Consider the following 21,284-nt stretch of genomic DNA (forward strand, 5'->3'; position numbering starts at 1 on the left):
TTTTATGTTGTTATTCTTTTGGTCTGGGTGGGGTTTTTTGTGGGGTTTGGTATTTTGGTGTAGGTGAGGTGAAGTCTGTTTAAAATCAGATTCTCAGAGCACACCAGACACTGAATCCAGCAACTGCTTCCAAAAGAATCCAAGCAAACAGATATAAACCACTACTACGAAAAAGTATTTGTTAAAAAAAAGAAAAAATATTTATTTGGTGTAATGTTTATATGCAAGATAATTGCATTTCAGTACCAAAAGAAGAAAACAAGACTAGCAGAGTCATTTCATTCAAAAGATTTATCCTTCTTAACAAAAGTGACTTGGTATGGCTTTTTGATCCTCTGTACTATGATTATAAATTATTTTCAAAATCCTAGTTGAGGTGGCACTCTGTTATTAATTAGATTTTGCTAAAAGCATACAAGCAGATACATAAAGGAAAGCTCTAAGAAATTAAAAGCCAAATTTAATAAATGAGGTAGTTCACCTGGTTAGGCGGAAATGCAGATTTGGGTTTCTTTGTATAAAACATCCATTCTCTGTACACGCATCTGCAATTGGAGGTCTATTGCCTGCAACACAGCCTCACTGAAAAGCTTGCCCTGTGCCTTTCACAGCGGGGAGAGTTCAAAAGTCAAAGTCAATGCCCACAGCCAGGAACTTAACTATTGGGACACTCCTCTCACTGCTTCCTGCTAAAGCTCCAGAGCATCCCTCTCTGTAGCCCGCATCCAGTGATGGCAGGTCTTGCCCTTTTTGGATTCAGAGCAGCTTAAGGCAGAATAGCACTTAGTTACTGACCAACTTCGCTTAAAACAATCTGACTTGGACGACTGCTGTGTTGAGATCCTGAGGATATTTAACTACCTGAATATACAGTACTTTTTTTCCTGTGCCTCTACTATAGTGCATGAAAGCTTCCCTTCATATATTCTAAAAACTATTCATTTCATTTTAAATTGCCAACCAGCAGCTCAGAGATTCAACATTCACATTACTTAACGTTAAATTTAAAACACTTCTAAACCAATTGCCTCAGCATCCTGCTACAAAAATCTTAAGTTAAATTCTGATTAAAATTGCCACTATAAGCCTGCACCTGATTATCAAGTGAAAGTTACTCGACTAAACAGAGACATTTCAGCAAGCAGTTGACAGAAAAAACTTTCTGCCAGCCAACACAACAAGAAAGGTGCTCATTGTGAAAATCCTTCACTGATTAAGATCAGTCACTGTAGCCAGCACAGAACCGAGTGTGCAATCCTTCATGTTGTTTTTAAAAAGAAAACTCAAAGAGAAAAAAAAACCATAAAAACATTTGCAAAGTGAATAAATATCCCAGGCACCAATGGCTTCATGTATTCTTGATCTCAGAAATGTCAATCAGCAGAGACAGTGTTGTCATCTGTTTGCCTGTTTTAAAACAAAACAAAACAAAAAACAAAGGTTCAAAATCTGCTCACAGACTATGATACTAAAAGCTTGGACGCTTCTCAAACAGAATAGCTCTGTTAGCAGACAAATCACATTTATCTATTTTTATAAACAACATCATATTTCAGGATTTAGTACATTTAAAATTATTAAAAACAGCCAAGTATTTTACCTGCATGTTTTTATAAATCCAGTCTGTAAACACAGTCATATTCCCGTACACACCAGGTCTATTGGGACTAGCACAGCCAGTCCCCCAGCTGGTATCTCCAACCAGCCACCACACAGAGTTTTTGTTAGTTACTAGAGGACCTCCACTGTCACCCTACACAAAACACAAGCACATCATTAGTGACTTGGCCACCAGGAAAGACATGATCCATTTCACTTCAGGAGTACAGATTAGATTTCAAAAGAAGTTAATCACCATTTTAAGGCAGTTAACGAAACAAAATGCGACAGCAATTACAGCATTAAATGATGACTGCTTGCAAGAGGGATGGAAATTGTTTGCCCAAAGCACTAAATGAGATGGGCATTATTGACTTTCTTGTTCACAAGCATAATCCTAGGGTGTCACCATGATTATGAAGAGCATTCTTTCATTTTCAAGTGCCAGATAACAACACATCCTTGAAGCATTAAAAAGGTGTCTGGGTATTTAGCAAGAACTTGGCATCGGCAGTAACTCAGAAGATGAAATAAAAGCTTTCCCTTTTAAAGCAATACATCACAAAAGGAACTAGGAGCCTAACTAAAGTGCTGCTCTTTTTGTTCTTTATTTGGTGGGATCAGTTTGTAATTAACAGATTATTAAAAAAAATAGTAGTAAGTCCATAAAAATAATCAGACCATTTTTAGATGCTGACTAGGAATAATTACCTGGCAGGAATCAATTCCTCCTCCTAGATACCCGGCACAGATCATTGTAGGCAAAATCATGCCATTGTAGATATAGATAGAATTACACCTAGAACGTTCTATTAAGGGCACCATAACATAATTCAAGTTATTCGATGTTTTACCTAAAATTGAAATATGCACAAAAATACACATACAAAGACAAAATTAGAATAAGCATCATACTACATTGCTATTGCAAATCACAGCAGCTAGCACTGTTCAAGATGAAATCAACTTACTAGAAACACCAAGATAGACAATTAAGGGGTATGGTCCATCACACAGAGACAACCATGACATTAAACTTCCCTTCCAAGAGGTCAGTGAGTTACCCTGCTTTACTCTCAGTGAACTGTAAAGCAAGAGAACGTGGCTTCTGCCTGCCTACACCAGTCCCATACTCTGGGACCAGCTCAACCAACACCTCCCTCCCCACATGTTACTTTCTCATACTGAAAGTAACCTTCCCACCCTCTCCTTCTCATTTCTTACAAATTTATGTGCATCACACTATTTTAGCTTGAGGTGAAGGAAAGGATGGGGACCTGCCCTTTCCTATATCCACAGAGGACTGGCTTGGCATACAGCTACCCTTGTACCATGACAGGGTATCCAGGCACTGAAGTGGCCCTATTGGCAGGGATACAGAATCGTTTCCTGTGTAAGTATTTTTAGCCCCCGGTTCTGACTTGAGGCTCCTTTGCAGTCTGCGGAATGCAACACATCACAACTTGCTTTGAGACAGAATGCCCTGTGCAAATATTAGGGGCTGTAAAATAGGTGAAAAAAAATAGCATATCAACTGATCAGACTGAAACTGCCCAAGCAGCCCGTGTAACAGTTATCTGTGGACTGAAGAGGACTAGTGACTCTAGAAACTATTCCAGAGTCACTCTTACCTCCTTGGTACTCTGCTCCCCACCCAGATATCCAGCACTGCTGATTAGGCTGGAACATCATCCCTGGATTAGGCAGACAAACCGGCCGTATAGTATCTACAAAAGAAAAACAGTAACGTCTGTAATCCCAGATGTCCAGATATAATTAAAAACAAATGCATATGAAATACCTCAGCATGACCACCACTTAAATACATACACACCATGCATTTTCTCTGTACTTTACCTTCCTTGCAGAGAAGCAATACTGTGCAACACAGGCAGCAGCAGACAGCTTACCAGCTGCCCTTTTGCAGATAGCTACCTGATCTACACCTCAAAGTGAGGAACAAGCACAGTTAACGGTTCTAGCTCAATTCATCAGGCTAACTAGAAAAATTAACATCAGCCTCTCTGATCAGTACAGGACAAAGAAGAAAAAGCCTCTACTACTCAGACAACTGCTTCTGAGCATTCTCTTTGCAAAACCCTGCAGAAAATAATCAAAATGCCAGGATTCAATGCCTGTATACAAGAAGTGTGAAACACAAAGCCAGATAACCCTACATTCAGCAGCATAAGAACCCCCTCCAGATTACTTCTAGTAGCTTTAAGCTGATGCACTGAAATATAACACAAAGGACCTGTACAGCAAGTGCTTGTACGCATAAAGAACTAAGTTTAAATAATGCTTTGGCTCCTAGTTTTTACTGCTTGCTTACAAGCAACTGACATCTACTTTTAAGAACAGAACTTCTTTTAACATTTGTGTTTGGTTTGTTGAGCTTTTGTTGTTTGGTTGGTTTTTTCCCCAATTATTTGACAGAACTTGGTTCAGGGTTTAGTCAGTTGCTCCACCACTACAACCTGAGTCTGCACGTATAGGAGTCACAATATTTAAGTACTGTCCAGCATTCTGGGGTAAAAGTACATTATTGAGATGAAATCGAACTCCCTTAGTAGATCTAAATAAATCCTACTCAGAAAATCAGAGGGTGGGCCCTCTGTCTCTACCTCTACCCTGTCTGTCTCTAAGGCGCCTTTACAAGAAGAACACGAAACGTGGGTAAGTATCTACAAAGATTTCTTGAACTTAAGCTTTAAAAGATGTGCTTACTGCCATTGGATTTTTACTTTAAGAAGAACAGAATACATACCAGTAAAAGTCAGCGGTGTCTCTAACTTCATTAGGGCAATGTCATTGTCTTTAGAATCTGTATCATAATCTGGATGGGAAATTATCTGTTGCACTCTGTACCCATCTCGTAAAAACATTTCATTCTGGTTCAAAATCCCAGCAAAAGCTCTCCAGCTGTATGGGTCTGAAAATCGTCTACAGAAAAAGGGTTAAAAGGTTTGCTTCTCTGGTAACAAGTTGTAGATTATGACTTTACCATTATGAAAGACAATTTTTTTGAGTCAAATGCATGGGTGACCAAGAACACACATCCATCTGACTATCATTTCTAAGAAGAAGATAAACAAATTGCAAGACATCTGACTTTGGGAAAGTTTGACTCTAATTTCATAACTGTATCAAAAAGTCTTTGAAATGGGTTAAGTATTACTCTCTATCCCCTTAGTCACTCATCACAGCAAATTCTAGCCTGAGACTGCAACACTGAAGTCTATTGATTTCCACGGCTGAGGGATCAAAAAGTTATTTCTGAGGTTTCACATGCCAGTAGTATCACTTGTGTGTACTATCCAAAGCACGAAAGGGCAGCAGAAGCCAGAATTAATAAAAACATGATCTAGTTAAAGAATTCCACTATCTTGAAAATGTCAGGGGAGGAGGGGAAAGCATTTACATTCAGGTTTTGGTGAGGTTTTTAAAATGTTAAGCATGCTCACTACATGTGATTTAAGTCGTTTGTTGTGTTCCAGCACAGTTTACAAATACTGAAGAGAAAACTTTCCACAAGTGCTAGAACTCCCTTCCACGAGAACTGCCAATGCAGTAGTGCTTGCAAGTTGTTCACCCCCAAAAAAAAAAATAAGAAAAAACCAAACCAAGACTGAAAACCAGTTTTGCACCAGCTTCAGCTTGTTTGCCATTCTTAAATCTTTTACATAATACAGAGTTCAAGTCAGAAAAAAAAAAAGGGATAAGATCGCCACATAAACACTTGCATTCCTTTCTCAAGGTTAAGGACAAAGTTATTTTTCTTTGGCTTAGCCTCAGACTGTGATCCAGCCAACTAACTATTAAAATGTTTTGCTTCATGGGTTTTCCCTTCAACATAAGTGGCCACCTTTTAAACATATTCTGCCACTCAACGCAAGGTACCACAACACTCTCATCTATCCTTCATATGTTAAAAATACACAAAGCACCAGCCACTTCTCTTGTTAATATCTACATAAAGTGTTCCTCAGTTAAGTACAAACCTACCTTTAATACTGACTTCAGCTTTCCTACCTCGTGTATGGTGACATAAGGAAATGAATGGTACAAGCATCTTTAAATTGATCATATCTACAGTTGTGCAATATTTGAGGGTTTGGCATTATTTTTTTCCCCTTTCCTTTGTTTTTTTCTTGAAGTGTAGTTCAACATCTTCATGGTAGCCTTGAATTTACCTCTTTCTTTGGGTGAGTATCTCTGCCCGACACCACCATCTAACTTAATTTCTTTAACAAGTAAAATCAGATTTGCAGAAAGCAGACAGATGATCTGCAGCTGGCCTCCTCCAAGACAAGTTTTCTCTTAATATTTGAAAACCATACTGTTGCATAGCCAAAATAATGTATCTAGCACCTGCATTCAACACAGAGCAGGGGCGGAATGGTATTTAATTCAGTTTTAAAGCAGAAAATCAGAAGACTTAAGTAAATTTGTGCATTTCAGCCTGGAGCAACAAAAATTGCCATTCAAGTGATGAATGAGCGAGGCAGTTGCCTCTGGTGCCTGCATGAGACTCACCCTTCCACACAGTGTGCTGCCGTCACTATCCACTGCCGGGTGATGATGGAGCCCCCGCAGACGTGGATGCCCTGCGCATGGAGGCTTACCTGCCAGGGCCACTGCCCCAGCACCGCCCCGCTGCCACCCACGATTCTGCTCATAATGTTCACGCTTCTAGTAGATAGGCCACAGTCTAAGGAGTCAATCACACATATACAGGTGTTGGTTAAAGAGGGAGCTCGTCTGGGAGATGCTTCTGCAGCTCAGGCTTTGCTAGCAGAGGGAAGCTCAGACCACATCTGACCTCTGCACGTCTTTGATACACCGCAGCCTGAGCCCCTGCCCTATACACCAAGATCCTGGAATTTCTGTAAGCGTAGATCCCTTTCACATTGCAAATTTGGTAACTGCTGCCTCTCACTTTACCAAGAATCATAAATCAGTGGTTCATTGCACCTCCGAGTGTGGTATTCAAGCATCTCTGGTGATGCACAGACATATGCCTTTGTGTTGTGCAATTAAACAGTCAACAGCCAGGAGCCACCTGGCCAGGAGCATGACAGACATTCTACCATGGCTGCCAGGCAAGTGCTACAAAGCGACACTGCAGGCAAGTCATTTAAAGGAACGGTGGCAGCAAAGACAAAAGCAACTGGGGATCTAACATCTCTCCTCTCCCCTCCCACCCCGCTCCTTAAACTGCACCATTTGAAACTTGGGAACAATAGTTAAATCATCTGCCCATCAAAGGATGGCAATTATGCACATTCCAAAAGATTTCCCAGGCAGAGCATTTCGAAGAATGACCAAGCTCAAAGTTTGAGAAACATTGTCACTTACCTATGCAGCGCAGAGAAACCACTTTACCTGATGCACAAGAATCACTGCAATAGAAAAAACAAACAAACAGGATTTCAGGCATACTGTGAAGCAAATGGTGGGCAAAGTTCACCCTCCAGCTGCTGCCTACCCTTTCCAGCTAAATGCCCTGCTCTTCCTGCTGAGGGTTCCCTCCTTTCTTTCTCTCTCAAGCTAACCTACCACCACCTATCTGGCCTCCACCACTTCTTGCGTTCATCAAAACTGTCACGTGGAAGACTGCAGTCTCCAGTACAAAAGGTTTGTAAGCCTATTGAGGAGCAAGATGAAGAGCAGCATGATAAAAAAGTTGAGCTGATTTATGAAGTAGCTAAAGAACCTAAAAAAGGGAGACACAGGAGCTTTACAGGTACGGCAGTCTACTAGTTTAGAAACTAGACAATTCAAAGGTGCTTAATGAGAATAAAAGTAATACTTTCTACAGCGAAAGATTCGTTTTGCGTGCTATGTGTTCATGTGACTGAAAAAAAGTTGTACTAGCTGCTGTGAAAACGTAGCTCATAGCTGTTTTCACTGTATAGAAACACCTGTTGATGGTCAAAGAGCCTTAGAAAACTCTCTTTGACATAGCAACCTTCTAAAGAGCACGGAGGGAACAGGATGGGACAGCTTCTCTTGAAAGGGTAGAGAAAGGATGGAAAAATAAAATGTGTTTTTAAACAGAAGGAAGAGCAGTTGATGCAATCAGATTAAAGACAGTCTCTTTCCCTCTAACAATCCCTGTTGGAAGATGTGCTTGCATTATGCTACAGGCAGAAGCTATGCTTTGTACAACAGCTAAAAAGATCCCTGATAAAAGGAAAGAAGTTTGTATTAAACAAAGATACCTGCTATACAGCTTTTTGTACAGGTCTATATCCCCAGCACTTGTGTTCAGCTTCATGTAGCTTTTAAAGCTGCCTTCAGCTGCTACTCCTCGACTGTAGTAATACGTATCTCTGCCAAACAGAAAGTCCATTATGAAACCCAGTAGTTTCAGTTTTCAAACAAGCAATAAACTGTGCCAAGCTAGAGTTTATGATATGAACAAAATAAAAAAAAAATATTTTTTAATTAAATGCCAGTGTTGAAGTACAGTGCCAGAGTCTCAGATTCTTTAAACATTTGTCAAGCTCCATTTCCCATCAAATAGTTACTAGATTAAAATAATACGCATACATAGTAGGAAACTTCAGTCTTATGAAACAGGACATGATGAAGAGATGGCTTTGCTGGTACATTTACACAGCATAGCAGAGTTTAGGTCCAATAAGTCATGACAGCCACGTTTCTGTAGGACAACAAGAGTAGCAAGTGCTGCTGTTCTACCAAGCTTTCTAGCTGAAGACCACCTCTGTGTAGCTGCTGCTGGGCTATCTTACTAGAACTACTGGGGTCACTGCTGGTTCAGAGACGGTAATTCAGAGCAGCATGACACAGCATGGGCACACACAAGTTCTACCTGCCGGAAAAATAAATTCACTCCATTACTCCATGCATACCAGAAGACAGCATCTGCCAACTATATCAAAGAGAGGCAACATCAAGTATTTCAACCGCAGAAGAACTTAGGGTAAGGCATTATGTGGTGAGAACTTGGGCAGCACTCTGGGCCACGATCTTCCGCACAAGCTGGTGTCACTTGTGTCCTCAGAAAATCAAGACTTTCCATGCAATACTGTTGATGACAGGTTAAGTCAGACTGGATGTTACTGAGAAATTATAATGATCTGAATAATGCTCTGGAAGCCAGTTGTGAGCAAACATATTGGATACAAGTGATCACATTGAGTAACCATGGCATGCACACCAGACCCCATCACCTGTTGCAGCAACATTTCAATAGTTTAACTACCATCATTAAAATCAGACCCTCCTGGGCTCACAAGAACTAGATTGCCAACTGCTTTTTCTTTCAGATATGCGTTCTTAAAAATGGCAAGAGGGAAAATTTAACCTTTCTATGTACATGCAAAAGCTGACAAAAGTTAGACTTACGCATTGTAGCCCATGTCTTTACATGCAATCCTCCCATAATTGTCATTCCAGTCATCTTGACAAACAGGATACCAGGACTTACTTATAGGTGAATAAACTTCCAGGATAAAGTCTGGTCCAAATAGTCTAACTACCAAAAAAGGAAGGAGGGAAAAAAAAAGAAGAAACGAAGAACACCACACACTATATTAGTGCTCTTTCTCAATTTAGAAGCATTGTTACCTGTAATATTTGCTTGTATATATGAACTGGTGTTAATTTAATGATGCCTTCTACTCAAATTCTGAGTAAATATCAAGCAGACAGAAACATCGCAATGATCTAATTCTTATGTGTAAGGCAATTTAAAAGAACTACCGGTTTAAAAATGCAAGCGCACAAGGTAGTGTTCATTTTTTGCATTTCATCTTTTGTGCTCAAAATTCTCTTTCACGTTCTACCACCAAGAAAGTTTACAATAGTCAGTCTTCTCTTGTCTAAGCAACCATATATTTCTAAATATATATTGTGTATAGATGAAATATATTGTACTATATTGTATATTATACATTAATACACGAAATTTCTTCAGAAAAGTGCTTGCAGAGCAAGAATGTAATAAGCAAAAAATAGCACTGACATTCCATGCCCAATTTTGTATTTATTTGCACAAGAAATTAATATAAAACAACTCAAGCAAAAGGACAGATTAAGCGAGCTTCTCCAAGAATGCATTTTTTAACCGAATGGAGGGGAACACCTTCAGAGCATATATCAGTAAAAGCTAACCCTGCATAAGGAATGTGCATAATAGAAAGATCCCACAGAGGGAATAAGAGCACAGCTGGAGTTTTTCAGAGTGGCACTGGCACAACACAGGTGTTAGAAACAACCACATCTTTGGAACGGACAAATCAATGATGTTTCCATTTTCAGGTCTGCACTGAAGTTTCCCTTGGTATCTTCTCAGTTGGAAACACTGATCACATCAGGCTGTCTTACACAAAGGACTTATGAAGTAGCTGAAGCATTATTGGGAGAGCAAAGAATGCAAAATATGTGGAAAAAGACAAACTGGACTGACAAACACCAGGTTATGTTGTCACCTGAAGTTCTACTAAGAAGCCATCACTGACTATTCATTCCAGAGACAATGCTACATTCAGTTTTGCAAAAACTTCTGATTCAAAGTTAAGCCAGCTCAAACTCTTAAACCAGTGGGTTTGTTTCAGATTTTCAATCAGACTGGAAATAAACTGAGTATCTACATATAGGCTTCAAAGTGCTCAAATATCCTAAACCATTTTAGTGATATAGCTTGGGCTAAAATGGCCCTACTGTAATTTATGCAAGCTTTGGACAAGGCAATTTGCTCAAGAATTCCTGCAGTTGGCTGAAGGTCCCCTCCTTGACTGCCAACACTCACCACACCGCGTTTCATCCTCCCCGTTGGGGCAGTGGCTCACTCCATCACACCACTGTGAGGGCGGCATGCACACTCCTGAAGATCCACACTCTATTAAGGAGCCAAGACAGCGATTCTCTACTGCAGGGAGAGCACAACACCGCTGTTAGGCTGAACATATCAGCTTAGCCTCAGGCAACTACTGTCAACTCTCATCTTAAGAAGTATTCTACTTGGATAGAGCAAAACATCAAACAGCTCTTAAACTCAGAGATGGGAGGAGTCCTAGGCTGACAGGATGTATTGCTCTGCCCTTTACATCACTTGTCAGGTTAAGTCACTGATGCAGCTAATTGGATTTCTGTCCACTACCTCCCCTGAGTAAGCAAACACCATTAAGTTGTCTAAAAGGAGTCAGCTTTACACTGACAAAGCATAACACTTATAAACAGAAAAGGAGGAAGAAAGTGATTACTCCAATTACATCCTTTTGCTGCCATTTAAAACAAGATTACATTCTCACCCTGTATACCTCAGTAAGTAAAAAAGCCCTTAAGAGCACCTAGTGTCATCCAAATAGTTTTAAATTAACTCCTTTCTTTCTTACTTTCTTTTCCTGCACAGAACAGAAAGGAGAAGCCCCTAAAAACAGAAAACTTTTTTTAGTTTCGTTTGAAAAATGGCTTTCATTGAAAGGGAAACTAAGGTAGGACAAGGCAAACTTCACCTAAGGCAAAGAGAATTGCTTTAGCCCAGGTTCAGAGCTCAGTCATTCTGGTTGGGGATGACTTCTAAGGCGAACCTATAATCTGTGGTATGGCTTATTGTGGTGAGGCAGGCTGGGTTCACACAACGTTAAAACACTTTCATAACAAAAGCCTCACAGAAACCAATAAGTAGACATGAATTACTTCTACTCCAATAGCGACCCCATTTTACCAAAATAAATTACATCTTGGCTGTTGACAGTCTTGCAGTTAAGGTATACAAATTTGCTTCAGTCTTCTTTCTCCGTTTGAAATTAAATGAAGTTCAGATTTGGAATAGAGTCCCATTTCAGATAGGATGCACAGCAGTGACCTCCCTAATGAAATGCCTGGCAGAATGTGTTAGCCATGCAGAGTCACATTCCAGCTATCCCCTGGTGCAAAAACTCTTGCAAGACATCAAACCACTAAGAGCTACAACACTGCAGAGTTGTATTGCACCAGCTTTTGCCATGCAGATTGGAGATTTCCAGAGAACCCAGAGGAAAAAGCCACACCAGAAGAATCAAAAAGCTGATGACATCACTTAACATAAAAAAGTATATTTAGTGTCTGGATGGGAAGCTGCCTGGAGGAGAAAGACCTGGGGGTGTTGGTTGACAGCGACTGAACATGAGCCAGCAGTGTGCCCAGGTGGCCAAGAAGGCCAATGGCATCTTGGCTTGTATCAGAAATGGCGTGACCAGCAGGTCCAGGGAGGTTATTCTCCCTCTGTACTCAGCACTGGTGAGACCGCTCCTCGAATCCTGTGTTCAGTTCTGGGCCCCTCACCACAAGAAGGATGTTGAGGCTCTGGAGCGAGTCCAGAGAAGAGCAACAAAGCTGGTGAGGGGGCTGGAGAACAGGTCTTATGAGGAGCGGCTGAGAGAGCTGGGGTTGTTTAGCCTGGAGAAGAGGAGGCTGAGGGGAGACCTCATTGCTCTCTACAACTACCTGAAAGGAGGTTGTGGAGAGGAGGGTGCTGGCCTCTTCTCCCAAGTGACAGGGGACAGGACAAGAGGGAATGGCCTCAAGCTCCGCCAGTGAAGGTTTAGGCTGAACATTAGGAAAAAATTTTTCATTGGAAAGGGTCATTGGGCACTGGCAGAGGCTGCCCAGGGAGGTGGCTGAGTCACCTTCCCTGGAGGTGTTTAAGGGACAGGTGGACGAGGTGCTGAGGGGCATGGTTTAGTGATTGATAGGAATGGTTGGACTCGATGATCCAGTGGGTCTTTTCCAACCTGGTGATTCTATGATTCTGTCATTCATTAAAAAGAAAACCACAAATCAAACTGAGCCATTAGGAAGCAATATTAGTTCCTCTCTCACAAGATAGGCAACAAAGACTTTCCTGTCCTTAATTCAGCATAAAATGGAAGATAAGAATGTGTATTTCTAACTTTAAAAGTTTTAATACATATTCTGTAAGAAAATAAAATAACCCAAAAATCTTACCAAAATACCAGATGAAGAAAGCAGCAATCGCACAACAAATAACTAGTAAAATGGATAATATAATGATTATGATTTTCTTTACAGCTGAAATGAAAGCAAAGAGAAAAAGAGAAATTAGGCTCACAAATAAGGCAATTTCCAGCTGCCGGCACTATTTTCTTGACATGAAAAACAGACTTTTTGTGCCAGCCAGACTTCATTCCACCACCCTTTCTCCAAGTCATCCAGGTTCCTGTCCAGTTACACTGGCGTCTCAGCCACCTGTTATTTCTTCATCCAGAAGGATGCGGCTCCTTCAACACAGGAGTTAGAAGGGAAAATCCCTTTTATTTTTTATCTTGCTTAGAAGACTAAGTCTAAAACTGGAAGAAATCCTGACAAAACTTACTTGATGTACATGTTCTCCCAGATGAATGCGCAACTGGCCTGCTTGACTGATGGGTAGCAACCCTTGGAACGTAGCTTGGCACTGATGGAATATTTGTTGAGAAGGGCGGATATGGGTTAGCACCTACTGGCTGTCTGGTGGAATAGATGTTTTCTGGATGAAAGCCATGATTTTCATAGTATGGCGGTGCACTCTAAATGACAATGTTCAGGAGAAGGAAACAGGAGAAAATTAAAAACAAGAGGCAAGACTGCAATTATGACAAAATAAGTTTCAGACGCCACTTACATTCAGAACTCCACCAAGTAATTCTGCCGATGCAGAAATACACTACGCATGTATACACATATTAGTGACTCAAATTTACATGGAGAAAGAGATTTACAGTACATGCCCAATATCTCACACTTTGAATGAAAAAAAAAACCAGAGTGAGGCAGGAATGGCTATGAAGAGATCATTTTTCTGACTAAAAGTAACTCAGACTAATAAGGATTGTTGAGCCCAGCCCTCCAGCTGGCCACACAAACCATTGCATTACAGCATGTGACGGGGCAGAAATAAGAAAGGACAGTTTTAGACAGTTCTGTCACCCAAAGAAATGCTGACAAGCAACAGCCTTTGTGAGCAGTTGTCCAGGTCTAGGATAAATGCTCATCACCCAATGTTGTCCCATTATCAACACTAGATATACCTAAGCTATTTCTGAAATGCACTGGCCTACAACAGCCCATGGAATATGTACCTTGGAACAACTTTAAGAACTAGTTAAAAGCCATTTCAATCTCTCCCTCCAAAATAAGCTTTAAAAGCATAAATCTCTCCCACATGTATCTGAGCACTTGAAATGCTAGCTAATTCAAGCCTTTTACACCTGCCTCACAGTATAATTTCCCCTTTTTGCAGAAAAGAAAACACAACAAATACTCCACATTTTAAAATACTTGTTAAGTAGGACATTATTCAATAGGCTGTTGCTTGTAAAGAAATAAAACCTCATTAATAAAAATCAGAGGAATATTTTGAATATTTTGTTTACTTACTGCAATGGAGGTCATCTTTCCTTTGTCCACAGTACCAAAAATATTCAAGTGTTTGGAAATAAAGCACAAACCTATATATAAAAAATGGAAAACAATCACAATCAGAAGCTTTATACACCTTTCTTGTTGGTTTTCCCTTTGGTAAAATGCCAGATCTGGGGGAAAAAAAAATACGGAAGTATTTCAAGAGAGGGTACAAATTAAGGTGCAGCATGAAATCTGATCTCAATAGCCTCTCAATACAACCTTGAGAATTATACAGTGGCAACTATTCATTAACACGAGTGCCACACAAACCACCAAGATTAAGTTAGTGCTCACTCTCACTGACAGAATGAGAGTTAAAGAATACCCTGGCAGCAACTCACATGGTGTCAGTACCAAGTTCAGGTCCTCCTGCCTCTCTCAACACTTACTCATGTATCACTCTGAGGTTTGTAACACAGAAACAAGAACATGAAGAGAGCATCAGGAAATATAAATTCAACTAACTTGCTCAATAACACTGTAGCTAGAAGCCCCACAAACCATATCTTTTTCACTCCTCTGCATTGCACGCAGTTGCTTTCTTGGCTGTATGCAGTAGCCACCACACCAAAAACAGAGAGAGAAGCATGGCAGGGAAAGAATGTGCCCCAACAATACGAAGTTTTTCAAGCAGAATAGAAGAATCTACATCCAATGTTTCAAGCTTATAGCAGTTTATTTCAAAGTTAAACATTAACATTAAGTAAAACCACAGATTAGCAAAGACACGAGAAACAAAACGCTTGCTGCTGCAGTTCTAAAATAGACAGTTAAATACTTTCACAAACAAACGTTTTAAGAAATAATTTAATCTATGGAGTCTTCTCATCACATTACATGAAAAAAAAGCTTAGGAAATGCCTCAGTTATGCACTGAGAAATAGCTGTCTCCAGCTTGCAAAGCAGTACCCTGCACACAAGCGCACTGTCACTGCTCCTGATGGAAACCACGACTGTAAACAGCAGTTACACTAAGGCACAACATATTTAGGCCCAAAGTATAAGGCTGTCTTTCAGAACCTGTACCTAGTTGTTCTCCCACCCAAAACTGAACTGCAAATGTCACTAATGATTTCAACAGCAGCTTGGCACCTTGAGTGTGCCAATACTTTTTGACAGTTTAGGAAGGATGATTCCGGTATTTGCTTATTAGTGCTGGCAAAAAAAAAAAAAAAAAAAGTCAATAACAATGCACTGTTGAACTCTTATTTGCATGGCAGACAGGTGAAAAACAAACCTTACTCCTACTTACAGTAAGTCCATTAGATTGATGACTAAGGCTTCAGGACTTCTGCTTTATGTCGCATCCATTCTTACTAACCTCTCCACAACCGAGTCAGGAAGTGTAGTCCTGCCCAGACTCAAAGGACAAGTAACAAGTCACAGGAAGATATTTTTGTTCCTTGTTCTCTGAAAACAAAGGTGAAAAAGAAATATTCGAAAGCTTAGTGATACCAGGCAGAAGAATACTGGGTGGTGATTCTGAGGTAAGCCAACAGATACTATGACCAAAGAAAAAACCAAATATTTTTTACATTACAATTTGTAAGGTTTTGCAAATTGGTGGAAGACAGTCTTCGTCATTCATTTTTTGTTGTTGTTTTTGTAGTGGCTTTTTTTTAATGAGTTGAGGGAAAAAAAAAAAAATTGTTGCTTAACTGGCTTTCAACCATCACATCCTATTTAGTTCCTGTTAATCTATTTCCCATCCAGTTTCTGAGTAATAACAGTTTTCCATTATCATAACACAAAATACAGGGAAGATACAGGTACACACAGTTTTCTATGGTATCACACATAGATATTTGCCAGATTAAAAAACAGATTAAACAAAAAACACTTGGCTCCTGTCAGTTTGCAAATGTTTCAGGTAAAAATGTGTGTAACATCCAATAATGATATAATCTAGTCTTCTTAAACATGCATCACTGCCGCACTTCCATATGTTTTACAAATATATCAAGGGTACTGCAGCATCCACAGATGAGGAAGCTGGGCTATGGAGAAAGAAACTGACCTGTGAAACACTCACCATCCCAACAACAAGAGAGCTAGAAGAGACTGGTCTGTCTTATCTCAGTCCAATACTTTGGCCTCTAGTTCACCTCACAAATCAGACAGATTTAAAGAGATCACATATAGAAATATCATAAACCCGCTGTGGTGCAGAAAAGCTTAGTGTAAACATATAACTATCTTTCCTCTCACTGCCAGTTATTCCTCCTGATGTCTGCTGAATTATAATGGCACTTTACTGGGCACATCTGAAGAAATAAACTTCAAAGAGTCCTTTAGAGTGAGCTAGTGGAGTTAAAGTGTTCAGAGATCCCCCAGCAAGGAAATATGGATGGAGATCATCAAACTCCAGCAGGCTTGAAGGAACAAGATACAGGGACTCGGGAGCCAGAGCTTTGCAGGTTGGCTTGCCAGTACCTTCTAGCTTTAGAAAAAGTACACCCAAGTAACAAAAAGTACTCATCACTCACGCAGTCAAGACCCTGGATTTCAAGAACTTCAGTTTACTCCAATGTGGAGCAGAACCAGCATTTGGACCTTCAGCAACACAGAAGGTGCAAAATCAAGAGTGCTATTGTTTCACAACACTGAAAGTAAAGAAATAATGCTACTGTTTCTAATGACAGGCAATAATAAGAGTATAAAGCCTAAAGCCATCACCGACACAGTGTACTGATGAATTAATTCAGTGAAATGTACTACCACACAGCTTGCAGCTGTTACTTGAAATATATTAGCTTCTGCTCACATACACCTTAGGAGTCTTACAATTAAAGTTCTATCGTGGGTCATTAATATTAAAAAAATGCATCATTTTTTCCAGTAAAAGTTGTCAGAATGAAAACAAACAAAAAAACAGTGATAAAAGAATTGACAATATTACATTCAAACCAAATTTAATTTGACAGCTTTTTTAGGTTTTTCTGTGGATTTCTGAAAATCACATCTTTATATTTAAGTAAAAGTGGCAGTAGAGTTTTTCTGTAGTTTATTTGATAACAAACTACTAGTTCTTTTCCCTACCACAGTGACAGACACTCTCTCCCTTGGACAGGAAAAACACTGAGTAGAGTCACGCTGCCCAACTGTAAGTGGTCCTCACCGCTACATCCTCATAAGTCACCCACCTGGCTACTGCTCGGTGAAAGTGAGCTTACACTTTTATCTCCTTACAGCATCATCAAGTCATGTTTATACTGCAAAGGTCCTTTGCTAACCAGGAGCCAACATCTCCAAAAGACAACAGAAAGAAGGAAAGAAAAAGAAACCCTAAAGATTTAACTATGATTTTATTAATGAAACTAGATTTGCTGGGTTTTACCATAGATCTTTATGCAAGAAATAATAACGATACTTCCTTATCACACACCATGATGTAATTATTTCTTAAGAGCAGTACCATGCCTTGGAAGCATGCATTCCACAAGTATCACTAGCTCTATTAGTTTCCACAAGCTTTTATATAGAGATTACTTTATGTTGTTGCCATGCCTAGACTCATAAGTTAATAGATGGAATAGTTACCTTCAGATATACCAAGACAAACAAGGAAGAAGGGAGAGGACAGAACAGTTAAAAGCCAAATGCATAAATTTAAGTTCAGCCTCTAAAGAATGGAAGCCTAAAAGCATCCAAACGCTCTACATGAACACTGACCAACACTAACATAGTGCCACATACAAAAAAATCAGCAGTTCCTTTGACCCAGATAAAGAAATTATGGTACATGCAAATTAATAAACTGGCAAAACTCATAAAGATACCAAAGGAGTAACTCCAGTGCAAAGCTCAACTGCAAAGAAAGAGCAAGCCAAAAAAATTATGGCTTTTATTGATGGTGCTCCAGAGGAAGTATGCTTTCATTTTCTTATTCCCAAGCATTTTATGACCACCTAGAAGTTTCAGAAGTGTAATCTTAAATGCAATATAACCATAATACAAAGGTGGGGAGGAAAGGGAGAAGAGGAAATAAAAAACGTAAGAGAAAAAACAAGCAAAGATGTGATTCACCTACATGATCTTTTCACACACTGTGCAATTTCTGCCTCTGCTACCTGCATAAGAGAAAAGAAACACAGTCAAGACTCTTGTTTAATAAGCAGCACTAGAAAATATTGTGACTTAGAAGTGAAGTCTAGAAAGACTAAAAAACCCATCCAATTACGTTAAAAAAAAAGGAAAGGAACTAGATAAGGACTTTCAACTAATTTCATTATCAAGATTTCCATAATACTTCTTCAGGATGTAGTACTGAATATTTTTGTTGTGATGTTGAAGAAAAGTGAATGTAATCTATTCCACAGGGTAAAATTTACCCCCTAGAAGGGGTCCAAAGACAAACTGACAAGCAACCGAATGTCTCAAAATTTTATCAGGTTCTTCCAATGTCCTGGCATTTCAGTTAACCATTTTCAACCAGGGTCAGCCCTACTCCTTGTGCCTATGTGGCAACATGACTCATCTTGCACAGAACTGTACAAGACTATGTAAATATTTGTATGAAAGTTGCCATAAAATGAGCCTCGGCATTCTTGGATCTCCTAAGAAACAGCTTTGAATCTATTCCAGATTAGCTCCCAAAATATCCTTAAACTGTAGAACTACTTAATCAACAAGCATCAAGAAAAGTGCCTCTCGATAAGCACTACCAGCAATTCAAATATAGTATGTAGTCACAGCAGTATTCCCAAGGCCAGCAAACCAAGATTAATGCTACTTCCAAGTGCAAAAAGAAAAAAAAAAACCAAAACAGGGGGATTATAAGCCTCCGAGCATAGCAGTCTCATTTTAAATAATTATAGGACACTTCATTCATATTATGAAAAATTGTCTTCTCTGAAAACAACTGTTACCATGAAACTCAGACCATCGCAAGTACATCACACACTTCTCTTAGGAAAGGTGGGGAGGGAAAGGAGGCTGAAAAGCTGTTGCCTAGCTAAGTGGCAGAAGATGTTTCTGACAAAAGCTGTTTCTGAAATAGAAAGAGCGCAGAAGAACCAGATTTGTCAGCATGGTAGGAGATGGACCTACTGATCAGGCAACAACTGCAGAGGTAGACACTGCCCACAGCATCCATCACCCCAGGCACACAGATCACTGTGTGAAGATGCAGCAACAGCCAGCCTGGCACTTAGATGCTTTCTTCCCCTACGCTATACCCCTAATTCTGCCTCTGCCCCTCTCCTTCCATGACAGAAGTAAGTAAAATTCCCACAGTAAAATTCAAGTCTCTCTCTACAGCAGTGAAAGTCTCTGGCAGGGAAAAAACAGCTCTCAAGGATACTTGTTTGTCGTATTTAAGTTGTAAATTAATATTGTAGGAATGTAACATCAGTAGGTCCCACTCTGCAGAAAAATAAAAACTAGCAAAGTTAACAAATCAGGCTTATTTAGGTATTTCTCCAGGGCAGCTGCTTTCAACCTGTGAACTACAGATCATGAGGAGCTGTAAACCATTTCCAAGGGGTTATATGTTAGATAAGGAAGAAAAGCAAGCCTGCTGGTAGAAGGTTTTCATTTACTCCATGGGGAGACTCGCATTGTCAGAGACAGGTTTAGGGATCCACATATCAAAAACATCATGGAGAAGTACTGATGTAGTAGGACGGACACAACTGAGCTACTATCACAGTTCTGGAGCTACTCATTGCGGATCGGTCCTTGACTGATACAGACCATACAAGCAGGAGGACGAGCCTGTATGTCCAGGAGTGGCGACGCCTAGAGAAAGATTTTTGCTAGCATCCTAGAATACTGTTTTGCTTCGTTTTTTCCATCAACATCCAGGAACACAGCTTCAACTCATTTCCGGCTATATTCAGGCTAGGCTACCACGACAGATTTGCCCTAGGCTGACTTTCCTATGTGCCAGTATAATTTTTAACAGTACAAAAATGAAAGGAAAATGGAAAAAAAGACATACTAAGCCCTATTTTGGCATCAACTTTTATCTCAGTCCACCTGTCTTTCGGCTTTACATTTACGTCGATGCCTGTGGGTAGCAGCCACAACTGCAATCATTTCCCAGTTCCATCGACCTGTGACACGAGCAAAATGTCCAACTCTTTCCTTACCTATCATTGCCTTAGTGGATGCAAATCACCCTTCAAAGGTGAAGTCGCTCTCATTGGTTCTTTCTAAAGCAGTAAAGTCATTAACGTGGCTTTACTCAGCGCAAACAGGGACATACAGGACAGAGGAACGAACTGGGAAAACGGTCTCTCAAATTCAACGACACCCACCCGCCCAGAAACCGGAGTTGAAGTTCAAAGTCCAAGTGAGCTACAAAGAAAGCAGAGGCACCCGAGAGGAGGGGAGGGGAGAGGTTGGTCTCAGCATTCGAAGCTTGAGGCTCTGGAGCGAGTCCAGAGAAGAGCAACAAAGCTGGTGAAAGGGCTGGAGAACAGGCCTTATGAGGAGCGGCTGAGAGAGCTGGGGTTGTTTAGCCTGGAGAAGAGGAGGCTGAGGGGAGACCTCATTGCTCTCTACAACTACCTGAAAGGACGTTGTGGAGAGGAGGGTGCTGGCCTCTTCTCCCAAGTGACAGGGGACAGGACAAGAAGGAATGGCCTCAAGCTCCACCAGGGGAGGTTTAGGCTGAACATTAGGAAAAAATTTTTCATTGGAAAGGGTCATTGGGCACTGGCAGAGGCTGCCCAGAGAGGTGGCTGAGTCACCTTCCCTGGAGGTGCTTAAGGGACAGGTGGACGAGGTGCTGAGGGACATCGTTTAGTGATTGATAGGAATGGTTGGACTCGATGATGCAGTGGGTCTCTTCCAACCTGGTTATTCTATGATTCTATAATATTCAATGATAGGGCTCCCATGGGAAGACCATCAGCAAAGTTTCTCTCCCGAGAGAAGCTGGAGTACCTGTAGCCAAAAACTAGCACGTCGGCAATAAATCAAAACAGCCACACACAACGGAGAGGCCCAGAACTAAACGCTGCTCTAGTTTATTGTTCTGCAAGAGCAACTACTCGTTGAGTGACCTTGGAAAAAAAAACTGCCTAACCTCGCAGCATCACGGCCAGAAAGGGACAACCTCCACCTCCAGGGATGCGTCCCTCCGGCACCTCGTGGGGTCGCATTATCCACCCCTTCGCCTTTTTTTTTTCCTTTATCCACCCTTCCGCCTTTTTTTTTCCTTTATCCACCCCTTCGCCTTTTTTTTTCCTTTATCCACCCCTTCGCCTTTTTTTTTCCTTTATCCACCCCTTCGCCTTTTTTTTTATCCACCCTTTTACCTT

At 40.5% G+C, this 21,284-nt stretch overlaps 1 protein-coding gene across 1 annotated transcript; it reads right to left on the reverse strand.

The window, feature by feature from the left end:
• Nucleotides 1-201: 201 nt before the first annotated feature.
• TMPRSS2 (transmembrane serine protease 2) lies at nucleotides 202-14,113 on the reverse strand. Its single transcript, XM_069872314.1, has 13 exons — nucleotides 13,990-14,113; nucleotides 12,947-13,139; nucleotides 12,559-12,642; nucleotides 10,379-10,498; nucleotides 8,974-9,103; nucleotides 7,824-7,934; nucleotides 6,958-7,001; nucleotides 6,136-6,310; nucleotides 4,367-4,542; nucleotides 3,231-3,326; nucleotides 2,311-2,453; nucleotides 1,601-1,753; nucleotides 202-1,407 (listed from the first exon to the last, which is right to left on the reverse strand). The coding sequence occupies exons 1-13, from the start codon at nucleotides 14,002-14,004 to the stop codon at nucleotides 1,396-1,398; spliced, it is 1,452 nt and encodes a 483-aa protein (XP_069728415.1). The 5' UTR covers nucleotides 14,005-14,113; the 3' UTR covers nucleotides 202-1,395.
• Nucleotides 14,114-21,284: the final 7,171 nt, after the last annotated feature.

Source organism: Phaenicophaeus curvirostris, chromosome 1 (genome assembly GCF_032191515.1).
Source record: "Phaenicophaeus curvirostris isolate KB17595 chromosome 1, BPBGC_Pcur_1.0, whole genome shotgun sequence".
Classification (NCBI taxonomy): Eukaryota; Metazoa; Chordata; class Aves; order Cuculiformes; family Cuculidae; genus Phaenicophaeus; species Phaenicophaeus curvirostris.

What these genes read in the sequence shown, in the direction of transcription:
- TMPRSS2 (XM_069872314.1), bottom strand. An exon ending in AAAGACATGGGCTACAATGC is followed by an intron (nt 7,935 to 8,973) that starts GTAAGTCTAACT and finishes TCTGTTTGGCAG; the next exon opens with AGATACGTATTACTACAGTC. An exon ending in GAGGAATTGATTCCTGCCAG is followed by an intron (nt 1,754 to 2,310) that starts GTAATTATTCCT and finishes TGTTTTGTGTAG; the next exon opens with GGTGACAGTGGAGGTCCTCT.